At 35.9% G+C, this 23,542-nt stretch overlaps 1 protein-coding gene across 1 annotated transcript; it reads left to right on the forward strand.

Moving 5' to 3' along the window:
* The first annotated feature begins 20,559 nt into the window (after positions 1–20,559).
* On the forward strand, positions 20,560–21,483 carry LOC139844570 (uncharacterized). The gene has a single exon (XM_071834796.1). It carries the CDS (start codon positions 20,560–20,562, stop codon positions 21,481–21,483), a length of 924 nt encoding a protein of 307 aa, XP_071690897.1.
* Positions 21,484–23,542: the final 2,059 nt, after the last annotated feature.

Consider the following 23,542-nt stretch of genomic DNA (forward strand, 5'->3'; position numbering starts at 1 on the left):
AGTAGAAACCCTGAAGGTGACGGTGTTCGATTTGGAAGCTAGGCTCGCATCTACTACGCAGGTACCACAAGCAGTACCAACACCAACAACAACACCACCAGTACCAGCATCCTCTCCAGCACCACAAGCTCCGTAGGCACCATATACACCGAAGAGTACCGATAATGATGAATTATGAAATATTAATTCATTACTTTCGGTTCACGATTAAACGAATATACGTATATATGTTTATGTATACCTCGAGATCGTATTAAAAATTCTTTTCATATTAACTATGACATGTGAATTTTAACGGGTAGGTAATACCCGAGAAAGATAAAAGAAGCTTTAAAGGGCTTTTTATCATATTTAATTCACATATGCTATCATTCACATCTTTCATCAACGATTTAACAATCGATATCTATAATCTTTAATCTTCGTTCTACATATTGTTCTACATCGATTATCTTCTTTCTACATGGCGATTATGTAATCTCTAATATTTTAGAGATTATATATCATAGTTCTAACCGTAAATCAGATGAGTTTAATATTATATTGACACATTAAATCCATGATTACATCTAAAGAAAATATATATGTAAGTATATTTTCATAAATATTGTAATTAAAAATTCTTTTGTACAAACTGTTAATGGTGAAAATATTTTAACGGGTAGGTAATACCCGAGAAATATTTAGATTTCACATTAATATGTTACACTGTACATTCTTCAATTCTAATTCAACAGTCATTAACTATCCTATTTGCATCGCAAATATATTTATCCATTCACTCAAGAACAACCATTTTCATTGAATTACATATTCTAACAAATCAGAATCAAAGTCAAAATTTGACAAGTGGCATAATGAAGAAAATAATGAACAAAATGAAATTGATTAGTAACCAATTAATTAATTACGTAAAATTTTAAACCTATACTAACCAAATCCTAGCTGACTGTCCCTAGCTAACTCTTCCTATATGACTATTTCATTATAATATACTAGTTTTGGTTGAACTATTGAACTACTATCATTGGACAATTAAAAAATATTAAAAGAGTAGGAAATATTAATTACAACACACTTTGACTTGAAAGATCGTAAATAAATTACATCTACTACAGTTAAATATTTTCTCAAGTTTGCCACTTGATTTCATCTTAAACATCCTTTGTAACTTGATTTCATCTTGAACATCCTTTGTATCTTGACGATTACAATCAGCGTTTAATCATATAAAAACAAAAATTCTCTTGAAACCTCTTGAATTGATAACCGATGATTCAGATATCGTAGCATTAAATGCAGAGGAAACAGAAAAATTGTGGATGGTCTAAACGGCCAAAAGTTTGATGATAAAGAAGGGAGTGTTAGGAACACTCGATAGAAAATTTGGTATTGAAAAACGGATTGAGCTAACCATGAAGCAGGCGAAGGACAAATACAAGGACCAAACCCTATATTCAAAGAATCCAGGTAATTCTGGATCCGATGAAATCTTTAGAGAATATCTTGCTTCGAGGTCATGTTAAAATCTTGGGGAAAATTTTTCTTCATCAACTTTCGAACTTAGAAATCCAAAAATATCATCATAAATATCTTCGATATTTCTGAAGATATTTTCATAAATATTCTCATCCGAAATTATCTATCTCCTCGTGCTATCTATGTTACATCATAAAAGAAACTGTTTTAGTTTCTATCATTCTGTAAAATTTGAGTTTAAATTATGAATGTTTCTGGAGTAGTGTTGAGAATTGAAGCATGAGTTAGTATAATATAATGACGTCAGGCCAACGTGGTTATATTACAGTAAGTCATGCTGAGTTTCTAATGGAACGTGATGATGGTTCACAGACAATACCGTCATCATGTACCATGTTACACGACTCTTTCATTCTACTTAATCCCTAAGCATATCACGGAAATATTTCCTTAATGTTTCTGTTCTTCCGTAATTCCAACAGTTGCTAATAAATTGTGCTATTACGTTCCTTCCTACTTAGAACATTATGATCAATCGAAACTTCATACTTACGAATTCTGGACCATTATTCGCTTGACTTGAAGTCGGGAAGAGAAAACAAAAACATGGAGCTTCGGAATATAAATAAGAATAGGAGCGACATCAAACAAGAAAATTACAAACCGTGTATATCTATGCGAATAGCAAGATAAAGACACGGGAGAATTAGAAATACTATAACCCCAAGGTAATAGTAGAAGTGAATAAATTCCTCCGGTGGTAAATGGAAAAGAAGAATGACAGATGCGATAGTCAGGAAAATATCAAGAATCAGAACTGGATTTAGCATTTTCAAAATCTTTTAGTATGAACTGAGGAAGAAAATATAGGAGTGGTGAAAATAATAAAACGGAAGGAGTCAATTTATAGTGAAATATCAGACATAAGCAATTCAGGCAGATCATCGCATTTAATTAAAGAGATCCTAATTTCCTCATTTACCGAAGAATCATATCTTTTAGATTTCGAAGATTTTCTTTAATCCCTTGAATTCCGGAATTCAAAGGTGAGTACATCAAAGGTAAAGACGAATATCTATTACCTTATTCCAATATTTTGTGATAGCTTCACTCGTACTTTTCGAGTAATCGAATTGTTTTATCTATATTACTCGCTAATGATAAAACTCTAATTTTCAGCTCGTATGCGTCATGAAAACATACTTATTGTCAGCCATGACCATCCCAATCAAATTTCGGGACGAAATTTCTTTAATGGGTAGGTACTGTGACGACCCAGAAATTTCCGACCAAATTTAAACCTTATCTTTAAATAATTTAATGTTTCCGACATGATAAGGAAAGTCTGTAATGTTGAAGTCTCAAAAATTTTGAAATGTTTCATATATTCATTTGACTTTCGACCAGTTCCGACGATTCATGAACAATTATTTGTAAATAGATATGTATAAATAAATATATGTATATATATAATGACTTGTAATACTTTAATAAAATATTATATGAATTGGGTGTTAGAACAAATTGTGTAAAATAATATACGATATAATAAAACTTGTTATTAAAACGTATCTATATATATATAATGTATAGCGAATACGATTATTAAACGATCATAACAACTCGTTGATATAAATTAATTTTAAGTATCCATAAATGAATTTGATTATGGATCGTGATCTATTTCGACGTGTTTAATTGTTTGTTCATGCAAATTGTGGACTAGACGGACTCTTTATAAAATTAAATAAAATTAGATGTAAACTCCTTTCTTGTTATTTTTTTATGATTACTCAAAACATCAAAAGTGTAGGACCACTCTCTAATGCAAATGGTGACACACCACTCAATTTGATTCTTTCTTTGCTTTTCCATGTAAATACACACAAAGATGGGATCCAGTTGTTTGACTTACACTACTTTGTAATTGATGCTCGATCCACAAAACAAAACAAATGCTCCCTTCTTTCTCAAGTGGGGCACAACTCAAACATCCCTCCAAAACCTACTTCTATCTTTATCCAAGAAAACAAGTAACGTACATTCACGGATTGTTATAACTAGATATTATTCACGGATTGAAAACAAGAATAGGATGGCTGCTACACTGTGTTACACTTTAAATGTCGAGTTAATTATTATATTCATGTTACCTGTTATTTTCACATACATATATACATATATAACAAACACATCTCATTCTCTACATATATAGATACATACATTACACCACTGCAAGCACCATCTTCAACAAACTATCAAGCCACCACCTCTACTCCAATCACCACTTGTGTTCTATATTTTGTTTATGATTCGGTCACCATCACCCTTTGATCAAATTCATTGCTGCTACACTGCTACTCAAACAGTTTCATTACTGCTACACTGCTACTCGTCTCCTGTTTATAGTTCTGTCCAAACAACCAAACCGCCACCTATTTAAAGCTACTACCTGCCACTGTATCTATTCTGTTCGACAAACGGCTAACCGAAGGTTGGGCTGCTGTTGCTACGTGTTCTTACAATCATCGGACCACCATCACTCACCACCATTAACAACCATCGATCACCATTCACTACTAGTTACGTCTGCCTTGTGTTTAAACTACAACTGCAACTATTGTTGTTGCAATTCACAACCACGACTACAAATACTTCTGCTACTACTGAAATAATTGGTTTTCTGCTACTACTGCAATAATCATCGGACCACCATCACTCACCACCATTAACAACCATCGATAACCATTCACTACTAGTTACGTCTGCCTTGTGTTTAAACTACAACTGCAACTATTGTTGTTGCAATTCACAACCACGACTACAACTACTTCTGTTACTACTGAAATAATTGGTTTTCTGCTACATCATCGCTGCAGGTATCCTCTTTCCTGTTCGAATATAAACCGAAAACAATCATCAACCACCTTCACCATCAACGACTGCAAACCACCTACTTCAAATTACTTTGATATTGCTGCAGCTACTTCTTCGTCGCAACTATTATTCGCCTTCTGTTTACAACTGAGACACCACATAAACCATTACAAACCCTTGCCATTTCTGAATTCCTGTTTTAAGAATAGTTGAAGAGAAGATGAAAGAAATTTTTTGGGAATAATATATGAGGGAAAGGGGAAAGATATACAAGATCAAGTGGCCTACGTACATGTTTTCTATTACTTTCTGGCCGACCCACTTGACTATTTGATCATAGAATTCTAATGCTTATAAGCGTTTTATAATAATCAAGTGGGACAATAGGAGTTTTCATGGCTGACACCCACTAGTTCCTTTTTTATTTATAAAGTCTAAAATAATGTTAATGGGGAATGAGGTAACTATGATGAGGTGATGAGGAATGCACACGTTTTACTTTATATTTATTTATGTGCCTGCCATTTGTAACTCTTGATACCTGATTAAGAAGAAAAGCCACGAAACTGCAGTTGGGCCATGTATATAATTGTTGTTGGGCCGAGAGCCTAGATACTTGAGTGGGCTGAGACAAACAAAGATCCCATGTACGTTCCTGCTACTCATACGATTAAGATGATATGATAAAGTGTGAAGGAAATAATGATATTGATATCACGTTTCTGTTTTCGTAGATGACACCTGCCTGCTATTTTTCTATTCTACTTCACTTCACCAATCAAACCCAAATAACCTGTTAGTCGATTCTGTTTGTTGTTCGATCCATTATTTCCTTGTTCATGGATCATGGATCGATATAACTTAAAAGCCTATCGTAACCTATTACTCCTAACCGGACTCCTTTCAACTTCCCTCATGAACCAATTTTTCTTGGGCTTCAAGTCTATCGGGATGATTTGGGCCGTAATATATTTTTTTTCTCTTCCTAATCGGGCTTACAAAACTGCAGTTGGGCCAAAGGAGATTGGGACAAATTATGGGAATGGTGGCGAGATTGTTAGATGATATATAGTCGAGCTTGATCCTGTTATTAGTAAATAACCGTGATGTTGTGATGATAGTATTATGATGATATTTGATGATCGTAATGCTAAATCTCGAATTAAGATGATCACGAAGCCACGATGATGATATCATGGATGATAATGGTAATATCATGATGTTATGATAGTAATCATGATGATGGTAACGAACTGTCGGGGTTGTTATTTGAGTTTTAAGAAAAAGAAATAGGAAACAAAATAATACGGGTTATATTTAAAATGGGTGGGTTTAATTTCAGAAATATAGAAACGATCGGATGGTTAGAGAGGGTGTTGAACTAGCAAGAGGTCTTGGGTTCGAGCCCGGGCAAGGGCGTTCTTTTTTAAGGATTGTTACGTGAAGGTAGCATTTCTATTATTTTAAGTATTATTATTATTATTATTATTATTATTATTATTATTATTATTATTATTATTATTAATACAAATATTAAGTATTATTATCTTTATTATCATTACTAATATTATTATTATTAGTACTATTATTATTGTATTATTATTACTAGTATTATAATTAATATTGGAATTATAATTATAATTATTATTATCACAGTTACAAGTATCATAATTATTAGAATCATTTTCAAATTCATAGAATTATAATTATTATCATTTTTACCACTATTAATATTATTTTGATATTATTATAACTACTATTAATAATATACAAATGATATATATATATATTAGAAATATATTTAATAAGTATAACATAACGAAAATTAATATTTTTATATAATAAAGTGAATATATATATATATATATATATATATATATATATATATATATATATATATATATATATATATATATATATATATATATTATTAATATAAAAAGGATATAAATAATAAATTTATATATATATATTTGTTCGATTACAACTATGTATATTAATAAGTATACAAAATGATATAGGTTCGTGAATCCGAGGTCAACCCTGCATTGTTCATTTTCGTCATATGTATTTTTACTACAAAATACAGTATCGTGAGTTTCATTACTCCCTTTTTAAATGCTTTTGCAATATATATTTTTGGGACTGAGAATACATGCGCTTTTATAAATGTTTTACGAAATAGACACAAGTAATCGAAACTACATTATATGGTTGAATGATCGAAGTCGAATATGCCCCTTTTTGCTTGGTAAACTAAGAATTAGTAAACCGGTCTACTAATTAACGCGAATCCTAAAGATAGATCTATTAGGCCTAACAAACCTCATCCGTTGTAGCGGATGCTTTAGTACTTCGATGTTGTTTTATCATGTCCGATGGATGTCCCGGAATGATATGGGATATTCTTATATGCATATTGTTAATGTCGGTTACCAGATGTTCAATCCATATGAATGATTTTTTTTGTCTCTATGCACGGGACGTATATTTATGAGAAATGGAAATAAAAATCTTGTGGTCTATTAAAATGATGGAAATGAATGTTTATAATAAACTAATGAACTCACCAATCTTTTGGTTGACACTTGAAAGCATGTTTATTCTCAGGTTTGAAAGAAATCTTCCGTTGTGCATTTGCTCATTTAGAGATATTACTTGGAGTCATTCATGGCATATTTCAAAAGACGTTGCATTCAAGTCATTGAGTTCAATAAAGACTATTATTAAGAAGATAACAGATTAAGTCATTTATAGATTGGATATATTATTAAAGGGTATGCATGCCTGTCAACTTTCAATGAAATGAAAGTTTGTCTTTTAAAAACGAATGCAATGTTTGTATAATGTAACATATAGAGGTCAAGTACCACGCGATGTAACCATATGTTATTGTATTCGTCCTTATGGATTAGGACGGGTCGCTTCACAAATCGGGTGTCAACCGTAAGAACGGTGGTTGCATAGCATGGTCGAAGGCAGGACCTTGTGCCAGACCGAAAAACTATAGGGTGATCTTTGCTATTGCTCCTACAAAGAATAGTAATTGCATCCGACACGTTGTGGACCATGAACATCTGCATATCATTAGACATTGCCTTAACAGTTGCTTGTTCATCGCTTTCCTTTACAACTGGACGGTAGTTTACTGAAAGGTAATATACGGAGCAAGTATACTGGACGTGTTGCTTTCCTAATACAAGGATTAGCAAGTGGGTGACACAAAACTATAAGTTTTGAGCTAAAATTTTAAATATCTGAAACCCACAAAATCCACAAAAATATTTTGCAAACACCGGTGAAGGGTTATTTCGGAAAACTCGCTTGAGGTAAAATCTAGCTTGAATTTTCAAAAGATCAAATGTTTTCATAAAGATCCAATTTCCTTAAAGGATCTAAATTTTCATAGTCATGTGGGACTGTAAACCATATTGTTACTATCATTGTTTGTACCTCCGTATCAAAATCACTGATGTATAAAGTGTGAAAAAAAAAGTGATTCGAGTGAAGTGTGATTTAATTTCAAGTTCTGTGTTGCTTGAGGACAAGCAACGTTCAAGTGTGGGGATATTTGATAGTGCTCCAAATGAACATATATTTAGTCGCAATATCATCCCAATATGTAAAGTTTTCAGTTGCAATTGTTCTATTTTTATGTAATAATCATTTAAATAAATAAGTGCGAAGACAAAAGAAGAAAACAACGATTTGAAGACGCAAATGACCAAAAAGCTCAAATGTACAAGATACAATATAAGTGGTTCAAATTATTGATGAGAAACGTCTAAAAATTACAAGAGTATAAGTCGAGGAACGCAAAATACAAGATATCTAAGCGTACAAAAGGACGTTCAGAAATTCGGAACTGGGACATAAGCCGAGCATCAACGCGCGAGTCAACGGACCTAAAATTACAGTCTACTATGCACAAGAATATAATATAATATATATATATAATTATATATATTATATTATATATTATTTAATAATCGAGCCGCCCACGTTTTTGGCAAGAAAGTGGTCTGATCCAGCTGGCCATGCGATCACATGGCCTGGAAGCTATAAATCCATGCGATCGTATGGAGGGGAAATCTTGGTCAGGTCTATAAAAGGCCACGAATATCGACGAGTTTACACACACCTCTTTCAATATTACTCTCCCTCTGTAATATATATATATATATATATATATATATATATATATATATATATATATATATATATATATATATATTATATAATAGTTTAGTTTTATATTAGATTAGTTTGGGTAATGTAAAGGTTATTTTACGGGTTTTAAAGTCAGAACTCTGTCCGTGTAACACTACGCGATTAATAGCCACTGTAAGCTATGTTCTTCCTTTTTAAATTAATGTCTCGTATTTAAGTTATTATTATGCTTATTTGAGCCGAAGTAATCGTGATGTTGGACTAAATATTAAGACGGGGTTATTGAACTTTGGACCATAATTAGGGCTTGGATAAAAGACCGACACTTGTGGAAATTGGACTATGGGCTATTAATGGGCTTTATATTAACTAAATGATATCTTGTTAATTTAATATAGAGATTTATAATTTGACGTATTTATATATAACCACATACGCTTGATCGGGTATGGTAAGCGGGATATTTATAAATACTAATAATTGTTCATTTGACCGGAAACGGGGATGGATTAATAGTCAACAGACTCATTAAAACAGGGGTGGATTACATTCAAGGGTAATTGGTGTAATTGTTAACAAAGTATTAAAACCTTGGATTACACGCAGTCGTGTAAGACCCAAATATTTATTGTACATAATGTATTTAAGGTGTACTATGTGTGTATGGAGTGTGCACAGCATGTAGGTGTTGCTTGCTCGACCGTCGAAGGAAACTGGACGTTGTTTGAGGTACAAGGTGTGTACGTACCTTTTCAACCCCAAATAAAGTTTGTGTTGATATTTCAAAGCCTTACCATTGGAAAGGAAATCTTATTACATTTCCAACGATATTTGATTCATCGAAAACGGAGCTACGGTCAAAAAGTTATGACCAAAACAAGTTTCGGAAAACTGAACTGTAGGTTGGAGCGGCGCTCCACCATGGGGCGCGGCGCGCCGAATGGGTCAGAAGCAATTTTCAGCCTTTTTAAAGGCTTTAAATGAAGGGTACTTTGGTCTTTTTACTTGGGGTCGGTTTAGGGTCATCAAAACTGATCCTTTGATCAGTTTGGATCAAATTCTCACCAACCAAAAACACTCTCAACCATTTTTAGAGAGAGAGTAAGGGTTTAGAGAGAGAGGGCTTGATTTGGGGAAGAAGGAGTCGATTTCTCACCAAAGCTCGGGTTCTAAAGTTGTTCCTTTCGTTCTTGGCTACGCGGTAATAGTATTGGTAAGCTCAAACTCCGAATTTCAATTATTTGATTTGATATTCAATTTAGGGTTTGAGTTAATTTGTTGTAAAACCCTTTTAGGTGATGAAATGGGTTTAGTGATGCTAGTAATCGGGTTTGTTGTTAATTGTTGGTGGATTTCGGGTTGGTGAACTATTTGGCCATGTTTAGAACTTGAAATTTAGTTTAATCACTTAAGTTAGTGATTATGGAAGTATTGGAACCCATTTAGGGTTATTTGGTTGACTAACTTTGACTTTGGGTCAAATTAGGGTTTGGTGGTGATTATGACCCAATTGGCGATTTAATGAAGTTTATAAACTTAAAATGGATTAAGTTGAAGTATAAAACCGAGTTAAATGTGTTTTGGTGTCAAAACTTGTAAAGAATGAGATTTTGACCTTATGGGTCAAAATTAGGGTTTAAGTGTCATTTTGGGCAAGATAGGTGTTTAACACCTATGATCGGGTTTAATTGGCGTATTAAGACCATTCTCACTTGTGTTAGTGATTATTGGTTAATTTTGGGCGCGTTTTGTACTTGGAAGTGCATTTGGGTCAAATTTGCACTAAGTGTCAATTTGGGTTGATTTGTGAATCCATTCTAAGTGTATTGTTGTAATTATGATAATGGAATAGGTATTTTCCATTGGCGAGTTGCAGATTATTTGGAAGCTTTCATCAAGACTTCAAGGTGAGTGTTAATATCCTATATGCATATGTATGTGTAGGATGGGTGCGGGTCGGGTGAAGTGATTCTCGGCTATAGAGCTCACTTCACATATAGGTGGATTTGATGGACTTGTGCATAGGTCCAATTGGCACGGTTGTGCGTTTTGGTTGACTACCTTTGGCAAAGTACACATTTTGGGTGTACGTTATCACACGTGGTTGTGAGTGGAATAATTATGCGTGTATGTATGTAATGTATTTAATTGTGTTGTACGAATGTGGTATTGTCGCGGTGTTTAAGACACCACGTTCTATGAAACGAGTAGTATTGTCGCGGTGTTTAAGACACTACTCATTGTGGAATTGACGAGTAGTATTGTCGCGGTGTTTAAGACACTACTCATTGTGTAATTGACTTGTGGTATTGTCGCGGTGTTTAAGACACCACAATGTCATGGGAGTGGAAGTGTCGCGGTGTTCAAGACACCACTCATTGTATTGAATGAAGTGTGGATTCGTCGCGGTGTTTAAGACGCCACATTGTTGTAAGGGTGAGTTAGTCGCGGTGTTTAAGACATCACCCGGGGGACTAGTGATTACGCGGTGTGTAAGTAACACTAGTGGATGTTATGAACTCCAACGGACTTTCATGTACCGTTCTCTTGTGTACTTGGTTAACCATGGTTGTATGAGTTATGTATTGGCATATTTAATTATGAACTATATGCTTTTGGTATTGCTAGCTATTGTGGACTTGCGGTTATTGGTATATGCACGATATGTTGCATGATTGTCGAATTGCTAATTCGTGATTAATGTTGTGTTGTCGTGATGTAGTTAACCCTCCGGGGGTAGTTATTGGCGTTGTTCACATTGACGTTGGTGAACTTACCTTATTGATGGTATTAGTAGCTTGTTGCTTAGTGATCGTATGGTATACTTAGATTAGCTTGCCTTTAGGCTTGGACGCTCCGGTATGCGGTATTTGTTTATTTATGTGGCGTGTCCATTTTATGCATATATATGTATGTAGTATATTATCATTCACTAAGCGTTAGCTTACCCTCTCGTTGTTGACTCTTTTTATAGATTGCATGCGGACGTTGGCTCGGGTAAGCGCGGGGACTAGAAGACTTGCATAGTTGCTTTAGAGGCTTGCTTTTGGATTGTTTAGGATTGGGTAGCGTATCCCCAATCTCCATGCTCGGCCTTGTTTCGTATTAAGAGTCTTATGGTCAAAAATTGTATTTTGATACTTAAAGGGTAATTTGGGTCGATGTGGGCCCCGCTTCGTAAACTTAATTTTATTAATTAAACGTGCTAGTTTTATATATATGAATTTATGGTTAAAAGCGTTTTGGCTAAAAATGTCGGGAACTAGTCAAACATTTTCGTTAAATTGACTTCCGGGGACAGCGGGCTGTCCAGGTGGTTTGGCGCGCCGCGCACCCACCTGGCGCGCCGCGCAAATGAACTGCACCAGAAATTTTTTTTTTTAGTTGTGAAATTTAACGGGAATTGTCGTGGTTTTGGTTTGGGTTGTTACAAGTGGTATCAGAGCATGGTCTAAGGGATTTAGGTGACTTGAGATAGGTGCCTAGACTTAGACTTTTGTGTGTGCTTAATTTGTTGCGGGACTTGTAGGATTACGGGTCGGAATGGGTTTAGTTAGTGCCTTGTTATAGGTTGACTAACGTTTGTATTAGTAATACGGATATTATTAATATGTTATTTGTGTTGTGAAAATAATTCTCGCGTATGTTTGTATCGCGTAGAATCTTGTTGTGTTTGTTTATATCATCGAGCGAGACGGTCGTTGTACTAACAAGTCGATGCGGCGTGTGTGCGTAATAAGAACTTGCAAACCTTATTACGGGTGCAAATCGCGTCTAACGAGTGATGTACGACGAGTGTTTAGCAAGATGGGACGGAGTTGTGCGTGCGATTTTATACGTTCGTGATCTAATCGTTTTGCATTTTGAGATTGACGACGCGAAACGAGATCGAGGCGAATAACGTGGAGTTTAACGCTAGAGTTGCGGCCGCCGTTGCGGAGCAAATGAGAGCGTTTCGAGAAGAAAGGGATAGGAAGTATTCCAAACTTCAAAGTAGTGGCGAAATGGAGCGTTATCTTAAGAGCTTCATGAGGACTAAACCACCGATGTACGACGGGAAACCGGATCCTTTGGTGAGCACAACTTGGATTTCGGACGTCGAAGAGTGTTTCCGTACTATTGATTGTCCTCCCGAGAGAAAGACGAGACTCGCTACGAGTTTGTTGTGGGGTAGGGCGAGGGATTGGTTGGATGGTAAGATTGATCTTGTCGGTGGTGAAACGTTTATGGCATTATCGTGGGACGAGTTTAAGGAGGAATTCTTCGAGGAGTTCCGGACTTCGGCCAATTTGTGGGAATTGCGTAATGAGTTGCGAAACTTGCGACAAGGATCTATGGATTTGAGTACTCTCAAGACGACCTTTATGGTGAAGGCTCGTTTTGTCCGGAGTATTTGGGAAGTGATCGTTTGTTAATGGGGGATTTCTATCGGACTTTGAATGACGACTTGAAAAGAAAAATTAGACGTGGTCAAGCGAAATCGTTTTCGGAATTATTCGACTTGGCTAGGGGTTTCGAGTCGCATACACAATCGAAGAAGGGTGAGCCTTCAAGGGATAGAAGGGTTGTTTCTTATGGTGCTCCGAGTAAGAGGACTAAGGGTCCGAGTGTGAGCACGGGTGGTACGCGGACGAGTATATCGAATTCTAGCGCGTCTAGATGTTACAATGGTGGCATGAGGGGTCACAAGTCTTGGGAATGTTCGATGCCGTTTGAGTTTGAGTTGTTAAATGCCTTGTGTTGTGCATATTGTTGTTATGGGTGACGTTCCTAATGGAAGTACCCTATGGTGACGTTTGATTGTCGGGCGAAGGGCGTAAGACTTAGTGCAACCAAGCATTCCTTGATATTTGAGAAATGTTTCTACCAAGCCACGGAAATGGTTTTGGTGTTCGATTGTTAAGCGCGTGTTCGCTTTTATGTTGAAGTGATGAACCATGAGGTTCGTCGGGTGGTTGGAACCCTTGAGATCGAGTGTTTTTAATCTCGATGTGTGTTGGTAATGGAGTCTACATGATGCAACATTAGGTGCCTCTTTTATACCTACTAGCGTGGTGTTCGACTCCGATTGTGTTGCGGTACGCTTTCGTTCAAAGTGTATAAGGATTGGTTAAAATCCTTCGTGAACTCGAGGTTAGAGCGAGATGTGGTGATGGGTCGTGTGTACCCAATCGTTGGTAAAGTCTACATTTGGTAGCACTGTACGGTAGTACGAGTTATGGATATGGAACGTAGTTCCAAGTGGGGGAGTTACACTCCCGCACGAGGAAGTTTTAGGGTGAGATTTCGGATAGTGCTTATGGTAGATCCGAAACTTGTGTTGGGACCTAGTTTTTGGTCGATTTGTGGTGGAGTACAATTTTGGTTCAAGTTGTACTATTGGTTTGGATTTAAATTACCACCGAGGTGGTAATGTGGTAAATCTCATTGAGAGATAATGGATGTGTTTGGCGAGCAAGGTGAAATCCCTCGGTTAAGGGATGTGTGTGTGTCGGATTCTCTTTTAGAGAATTATTGTTTGGTTCCTATGTTTGATATAGGTGGTTCTTGCTCGATTGTGGGTGGTTAGTGGTATCCGTTAGGGTTCACTATAGTGTAGCGAAGCGCGATGTTGCACAACTCGTTGGGTGAGGTATTGTTATTATGGTGAAGCATGACTTTCGGGTCCGCTGACTTCATCATGAGGTATTGTTATCATGGTGAAGCATGACTTTCTGGTCCGCTGACTTCATCATGAGGTATTGTTATATCGGTGGAGCATGACTTTCGGGTCCGCTGACTTCATCCGGTGTTGAGTGATCTATCAGTTGTTTTATACTCCTATGGTGGGATCGTGAGGACCGTATTGTGTGATTACTGATGCGATAGCCGTATTTCGCTCACATGTCGTTACGGGCGTGACAATGGTCGATTTTGTACGCCTAGGGTTTTAAGTTGTTATAGTCGATTGGACGCTAGTGGTTCTAGTCGTTCGCTTATGATGTTACGGTAGTTGCGTATTGGTCGTATTGCGCGCTACAAGGGATGTTTAGTGATTGGTGTTATCCGTAAGGATTCGTTTGGTTCGGTCTTCATCGTTTCGGGTTGTTGACCTTAGGTTGAGACTTGGTTGCTTTAGCACGGTACTTGGTAATGGTACGCTAGAGGAGTGATATCTCGGTTAGAAATGTGATGAGTTTCCCGATGCGAGGGAATGAGTATGGTTTTAGTGCTCGGATTGTGGATTTGAGAAAAAATCGTGGATGACGATTTAGTTGTGGAAGGCGATTCGTCGGGAAGAATTGCTTAGGAAAGTCGGATTGGGACTTATGTTGAGGACCGTGGAGTGTGGTCCGTTTGGTTAAGTGACGAGGATCACGAGGACGTGATCGATTCTAAGTGGGGGAGAGTTGTAAGACCCAAATATTTATTGTACATAATGTATTTAAGGTGTACTATGTGTGTATGGAGTGTGCACAGCATGTAGGTGTTGCTTGCTCGACCGTCGAAGGAAACTGGACGTTGTTTGAGGTACAAGGTGTGTACGTACCTTTTCAACCCCAAATAAAGTTTGTGTTGATATTTCAAAGCCTTACCATTGGAAAGGAAATCTTATTACGTTTCCAACGATATTTGATTCATCGAAAACGGAGCTACGGTCAAAAAGTTATGGCCAAAACAAGTTTCGGAAAACTGAACTGTAGGTTGGAGCGGCGCTCCACCATGGGGCGCGGCGCGCCGAATGGGTCAGAAGCAATTTTCAGCCTTTTTAAAGGCTTTAAATGAAGGGTACTTTGGTCTTTTCACTTGGGGTCGGTTTAGGGTCATCAAAACTGATCCTTTGATCAGTTTGGATCAAATTCTCACCAACCAAAAACACTCTCAACCATTTTTAGAGAGAGAGTAAGGGTTTAGAGAGAGAGGGCTTGATTTGGGGAAGAAGGAGTCGATTTCTCACCAAAGCTCGGGTTCTAAAGTTGTTCCTTTCGTTCTTGGCTACGCGGTAATAGTATTGGTAAGCTCAAACTCCGAATTTCAATTATTTGATTTGATATTCAATTTAGGGTTTGAGTTAATTTGTTGTAAAACCCTTTTAGGTGATGAAATGGGTTTAGTGATGCTAGTAATCGGGTTTGTTGTTAATTGTTGGTGGATTTCGGGTTGGTGAACTATTTGGCCATGTTTAGAACTTGAAATTTAGTTTAATCACTTAAGTTAGTGATTATGGAAGTATTGGAACCCATTTAGGGTTATTTGGTTGACTAACTTTGACTTTGGGTCAAATTAGGGTTTGGTGGTGATTATGACCCAATTGGCGATTTAATGAAGTTTATAAACTTAAAATGGATTAAGTTGAAGTATAAAACCGAGTTAAATGTGTTTTGGTGTCAAAACTTGTAAAGAATGAGATTTTGACCTTATGGGTCAAAATTAGGGTTTAAGTGTCATTTTGGGCAAGATAGGTGTTTAACACCTATGATCGGGTTTAATTGGCGTATTAAGACCATTCTCACTTGTGTTAGTGATTATTGGTTAATTTTGGGCGCGTTTTGTACTTGGAAGTGCATTTGGGTCAAATTTGCACTAAGTGTCAATTTGGGTTGATTTGTGAATCCATTCTAAGTGTATTGTTGTAATTATGATAATGGAATAGGTATTTTCCATTGGCGAGTTGCAGATTATTTGGAAGCTTTCATCAAGACTTCAAGGTGAGTGTTAATATCCTATATGCATATGTATGTGTAGGATGGGTGCGGGTCGGGTGAAGTGATTCTCGGCTATAGAGCTCACTTCACATATAGGTGGATTTGATGGACTTGTGCATAGGTCCAATTGGCACGGTTGTGCGTTTTGGTTGACTACCTTTGGCAAAGTACACATTTTGGGTGTACGTTATCACACGTGGTTGTGAGTGGAATAATTATGCGTGTATGTATGTAATGTATTTAATTGTGTTGTACGAATGTGGTATTGTCGCGGTGTTTAAGACACCACGTTCTATGAAACGAGTAGTATTGTCGCGGTGTTTAAGACACTACTCATTGTGGAATTGACGAGTAGTATTGTCGCGGTGTTTAAGACACTACTCATTGTGTAATTGACTTGTGGTATTGTCGCGGTGTTTAAGACACCACAATGTCATGGGAGTGGAAGTGTCGCGGTGTTCAAGACACCACTCATTGTATTGAATGAAGTGTGGATTCGTCGCGGTGTTTAAGACGCCACATTGTTGTAAGGGTGAGTTAGTCGCGGTGTTTAAGACATCACCCGGGGGACTAGTGATTACGCGGTGTGTAAGTAACACTAGTGGATGTTATGAACTCCAACGGACTTTCATGTACCGTTCTCTTGTGTACTTGGTTAACCATGGTTGTATGAGTTATGTATTGGCATATTTAATTATGAACTATATGCTTTTGGTATTGCTAGCTATTGTGGACTTGCGGTTATTGGTATATGCACGATATGTTGCATGATTGTCGAATTGCTAATTTGTGATTAATGTTGTGTTGTCGTGATGTAGTTAACCCTCCGGGGGTAGTTATTGGCGTTGTTCACATTGACGTTGGTGAACTTACCTTATTGATGGTATTAGTAGCTTGTTGCTTAGTGATCGTATGGTATACTTAGATTAGCTTGCCTTTAGGCTTGGACGCTCCGGTATGCGGTATTTGTTTATTTATGTGGCGTGTCCATTTTATGCATATATATGTATGTAGTATATTATCATTCACTAAGCGTTAGCTTACCCTCTCGTTGTTGACTCTTTTTATAGATTGCATGCGGACGTTGGCTCGGGTAAGCGCGGGGACTAGAAGACTTGCATAGTTGCTTTAGAGGCTTGCTTTTGGATTGTTTAGGATTGGGTAGCGTATCCCCAATCTCCATGCTCGGCCTTGTTTCGTATTAAGAGTCTTATGGTCAAAAATTGTATTTTGATACTTAAAGGGTAATTTGGGTCGATGTGGGCCCCGCTTCGTAAACTTAATTTTATTAATTAAACGTGCTAGTTTTATATATATGAATTTATGGTTAAAAGCGTTTTGGCTAAAAATGTCGGGAACTAGTCAAACATTTTCGTTAAATTGACTTCCGGGGACAACGGGCTGTCCAGGTGGTTTGGCGCGCCGCGCACCCACCTGGCGCGCCGCGCAAATGAACTGCACCAGAATTTTTTTTTTTTAGTTGTGAAATTTAACGGGAATTGTCGTGGTTTTGGTTTGGGTTGTTACAAGTCGATAACCTGGTGTAATTATTAAACAAAGTATTAAAACCTTGTTACAGTTTGAATCCCTAATTAGTTGGAATATTTGACTTCAGAAATAAGGTTAATTTGACGAGCATTTTATAATTATGACCGATGGACTATTATGGACAAAAACAAATAGGTTTCAAATAAACCAGGACAAAGGACAATTAACCCAGGGTAATAAATTAAAATCAAAACGTCAAACATCATGATTACGGAAGTTTAAATAAACATAATTATTTTATTTCATATTTTATTTCATCGCAATTTTATATATCGTCATTTAAATATTGTTATTTATTTTACGCACTTAATTATTGTCATTTATCTTTACGCTTTATTAAAAATCGACAAACCTGTCATTAAACGGTAAAACCCCCCTTTATAATAATATTACTACCTATATATAATTATATATATTTTGTACAAATATAGTTGTTTAAAATATAGTGTAAAATAAGTCGTCTCCCTGTGGAACGAACCAGACTTACTAAAAACTATACTACTCTACGATTAGGTACACTGCCTATAGTGTTGTAGCAGAATTTAGGTATATCCCATCTGTAAATAAATAAATAAAACTTGTGTAAATTTGTATCGTATTTAATAATATTTCGTATATACCGCTGCACACATCAGGTCCGTTAGGGTTTCTATGTAGGGTTTCTATGTATCCTATAAATAGGGTTTATGTCATCAATAATATTTAAGAGTTCTATTCTTCAACAATTGGAACAATGGTGTTTAAGTGGGTTCGTGAGCTATAGAATACATTTTCCTATCCATTTCATTTTGGTTTGCAACTTAAATGGTGGTACATGAACGTATATGCTTACAATTGTTCTTGCAATGCTTAATTTCAGTTTTTATTTTATATAGCAACAGGGAGTACATATATGTAAGTTAAAAGAAAAAATCACTATTTTTATAATTCTTGGTCTTTTGTTAGCTTCCTTATGTGATATGGTTGGATTAACATCAGCAGCGTTAAGTATCTTAGTGGTTTGAGGTGATTATTGTTACAAAAATAAAGCTATATCTCAACTTAATTAAAGAAATATCACAATGACATTCTAGAGTTGTCCTATGTTAGCTGTAATATTTCTCAACGCCATTTATATACGATAATTATTTGTATCTCTTAATTTGGAACTTGGTTTTTATTTCTTCAAATGTATAAGCAAAATATACTAATGTATAAGATACTATCTAGCTAATTCATTTTCAGAGAAATCATAGACGAGACTTTCTTCTATGAATAATTTCTCGAATCATTAGCTATAACATCTTGAAAAGTTTATTGTTATCCGCATTTTCTTTTATCAGGTAAAAACATTAATACGTTTGAAATACATTATAATCAAATTGTTCAATACTTCATGTTTCTCTTTTATTCAACTTTCATCTTTTTTTACATATCGATAAATTACGTATTTCTACTTTGAAAAAAATTCAAGACATACTCACTATAAGACAGATATCGATGGCATTACTCATATTGTACACAACTATGTAAATAGATTGAATTCGTTTAATTACCAATGAGAAACTATACCTAATAACGTTTATTTGATCTTTTGAGCTGATATTTTTATTTTTAATTAGATTTTTATGTTCCAACCGTATTTCTTCTGGATTTGATTATCATTTCATGTTATTTTTGCTTTACAATAACAAATTTCTTTAAAATAATCTCGCAAATTCGCAGGTCTTTCACTAGTAACTGATGTTAAAAATAAAATGAAAAAACAAGGATAGAAATATACGGGGTGAATAAAATAAAGCTGTTCTCGGATCAACCTTGGTCAAATGATCATTTGACGTGGTTTTCTTCGTTACACGTAAAAGTAGTTGTACATCAAAGTACCACCCATCGTTTGTACCCAATTGTCCACACAGAAAGATGTCAGGGACTCAGGGGCATTTATGGCAACTCAACTCAATAAAAATAAAATTGTAAATTCCTATTAACACTCTGTAAATTCACCACATATACATACATATTTATGTATCTATATCCCTCTCTTTCTTTCTGTCTTCTTCTCATTCTCTCTTTCTTCCATTCATCATTTCCTCTTTATCTCTCTGTTCATACATACACTCACTTATTGCTTCACCAAATTTTTTTTTTTCAATATTAAATTGAAGAACTTAATCAACAATTTAGCATCGATTTCACATCTTCTGAGCTGTAGCTCTCGCATTTTCACACAATTTAGCAACGATTTCACATCTTCAGAAGAAATCTGTTAGAATTTTGTAGGTACAATCTGCGAAATCCGTGTAAATAAGCATAATTTCGCCTGTTTGGAATAAATGTGGTGATATTATAACGATTACGATTACGATACGATGTCAAAAGAGTAAAGTGTGTTGCTGCTTAATTGATTAGCAAGCTGTAGGTGTTAATTGCTGAAATTAGGGTTTATATCGGAGTTAATCGCCTGAACTAAATTTCGGATTTCTGGTACATATTTTCCGATATCTTTTCAGTTTTATGAGATATCGTATATGATCCACATTGTTTTGTGCATTTAAGTGAATAATTACGGATTTTTACTTCACGGAATTTTAGGTTTTCAGTTGTGAATATTATGCTTCGAAAGTGTTCGACGAAATGCTTTTTATCAAAAAGTTAACTAAAGCCTTGGGTATTTGCTTTTTAGTTATCCGTTATTAGTTTACAAACAGAATCAGATTCTGGAATTACAACGGTCTGCCAGTCTGAAGCTTCTTTCTTATTTGTACCTCTTGTCTTTAGGATTTTGTGTAATTCGTACTGATTATAAGTAAACTTTGCATCGATGGGGCTTCATGTTCGAAGTCTCACGATGCTTATTATATTGATTTGGGTTGTTTGGTGGCCAAAAGTTGAAGCTCAAACACCTGCTAGAACACTTGATGTTCTTCTTCAAGACTATGCTTTCCGTGCATTCCATCGACCAAAAACTGGCATTCAGTACAATGCATCTCCCCCTTCAAATTTAACTGGTATTCAGATATATGTGTTGAGGTTACGTAGTGGTAGTTTGTTTACTAGAGGTGTTATGTACAGAGAATTTGCCATCCCAGTTGGGGTAATAGGATATCCTTATGTCGTCAGGCTCGTTTTGGTCTATCAAGATCTCGGGAATTGGTCTACGACATATTACCCTTTACCTGGCTACATGTATCTAGCTCCTGTATTGGGTCTTCTTGCTTATGATGCTTCAAATCTATCCGCTAAAAACCTGCAAGAGTTGGAAATCCATGCTTCTGAAAAACCTATTTCAATTGAGTTCACACAAGTACAATCAGTGCCTGCTGGTTTGGTTGCTAAATGTGTGCGGTTTACTTTAAATGGTCAGATAAATTTCACCAATGTGGTGTCTGGGAACAAGTGTGAGACTTATGAACAAGGGCATTTCTCTATCGTAGTTGAATCCACCTCCCCTTTGCCTCCACCGGTGCAGCCACCACCTCCGTCACAACGTCATGCGGGTGGCGGCAACGGTTCTAGGGTCGGGGTTATTGTTGGGTCTGTAGTTGGTGGAGTTGCATTGTTAGTTTTGTTGGCATTGTTGATATTGTGGGTATGGAAGTTTAATAAGAGGAAGAAAATGCATCAAATGGAAAAGGCTGCAGATGCTGGTGAAGCACTGCATATGACAACAGTTGGGAACACGAAAGCGCCATTAGCTACATCGACTAGAACACAGCCAACGTTGGAAACAGAATACGTCCCTTGATGCAAGGTATTCATCCAAGTTAAATCTTCGGTAAAGGTTACTGGTGTAGTTTGTGTGGTTCTTGTGTGAATAATCACATGTTAAATATCTCAATACCTGTTGATAGTTTGATAATTTCTTGTGTGCATTTTAGGTGTTTAGTCAAGAGTGATTCTATTCATGGTAAGTTTTGTGAACCATTGTCAAAGAATAAATTCTTCTTTTTGCATGGAATTTTGAATCCTTTGCAATCTGATTTCATTTTGTCTGTGCGTGTCTTCAACTCTAAGATTTTAATTGTAGATATCTTTTTATGTCATGTATTCTTAATCTTGAAGGCCAAGTTGTAATGATTATAAAGTTTTAGACTGCTTTGTTGAATTGCTTTAGATTGAGGCATTTGGCATCAATTATTGCAATACAATCTGTGCAGGCCAGCCAACCCAATTATTTTACTATTACCTGCCTAAAAGGTCATTGCACCTTTTAATTTAACCATGCTGTGAAAAGTCGAAACACCTTTATCTATAAATTTATAAGCATAATTATAATCATAGTTCTACCAGTTTACAATTCATTTACTCCAAATATCATATAGTGATTTGTAGTACTGTGTACTATGGTAGCCCATAATACACTAGCTTTGTTAAAATAAACAATATTGGGTTGGTGCCTTAAATTCATGTATTTGCATAGTGACATATGAACCCGCCCATATATAAAAATGCATACTATATACTACTTCATTGTATGCTCACACCTGCTGTCCCGGTTGTCTCTATCCTTTTGTTGTTTCGATTATTTGAATGATTATTATTGAACTTTTTTTCCCATATTAAACATTACGGAGTACTTTTCATTTATTATGGCGATCATTGTACTCATCCTTCGGTACACAACATTTATGAAAACCAGAGGCTATAATCATTGTATAATTCCGAACCAAACAAATTATTATTCTTATATCATTAAATGTACATGTGGGTGTGAAAACTCAAGTCAAACAAATCAGCCAGCCAACACCTGTTTTATTCTATTTTTATATTATAATATTATAATAATATTATAATTATATTTGGTGTTTGCTAATAGGAATCATCTCCCCTATTTCACCTACCGGTATGCCGACTGATTAATTACCATCGATGCATTGTTTGAGTGTTATCCGGCGAATCGGCCTGTTTGTCCTCTTCGTGTAGGTGCAGGTTCGAACTCTAACGCCAAGAACTAATTGACACATCAACAATTAACTTCTCGCGCGGCGGCGGGGGGGGGGGGGTTCCTAACTTTCAACTGTACTATTAGGGTTGTTGCGATTTGGGTTTTCTCATAACGTGTGTGGGGACGTCGATAATGTCATTCAAGAAAAATTTCATCATCAATTATTCCAACAGATACAAGGAATTTAATGTATAATACGATTAGCATGCACCATTAAACTTTTTGGTATTTACTAAGACTACTCTTCACCGGTGCAAATAAGGCAATAAGAGAGGACTGACGTGTCATCTTAGACCATCTTTAACCCTCTCGGGCGTATTGGTGGGTAGGGGTGAGGCGCTTGATGGGTGTGCTGGTAAACTGCTGGCTAATGGAGTGACGTGCTGAGTGGCGTGTTGCTGGGTAGGGGTGGGATATTTTTAATTTCTTTTTCATTTTTCTTTCATTTGTTATTGTTTTTAATTACTTTCATATATTATTTTGTAAATTATAAAAAAACAAATAAATTTAATAAAACACACTAAAATTCAAATTAAGAAAATACGATTACATTAAAAAGTCCTAAATTACTTTATTTAAAATTCCTAAAAATGAAAAAATACATAATTAAAAGTCCTAAATTACTTTAAAAACGTCCTAAAAATTATAAAACAATACATAATAATTTTTTTTAATATATAGAGTCTTGACTGACGTAACCGGACTCAAGGCTACTCGAATCGGAGTGCGCCTGATTGTAAGTCGATTCACCCATGTTTACGAGATACAACTTAATTCGACATGGTCGTGTCTTGGCTCGATCTTGTAGCGACCCCGACAAATCGTCAAGTGACGGCGTCGACTACGTGAGTCCCATTAC

The sequence above is a fragment of the Rutidosis leptorrhynchoides genome, chromosome 1, assembly GCF_046630445.1.
Source record: "Rutidosis leptorrhynchoides isolate AG116_Rl617_1_P2 chromosome 1, CSIRO_AGI_Rlap_v1, whole genome shotgun sequence".
Taxonomy (NCBI): Eukaryota; Viridiplantae; Streptophyta; class Magnoliopsida; order Asterales; family Asteraceae; genus Rutidosis; species Rutidosis leptorrhynchoides.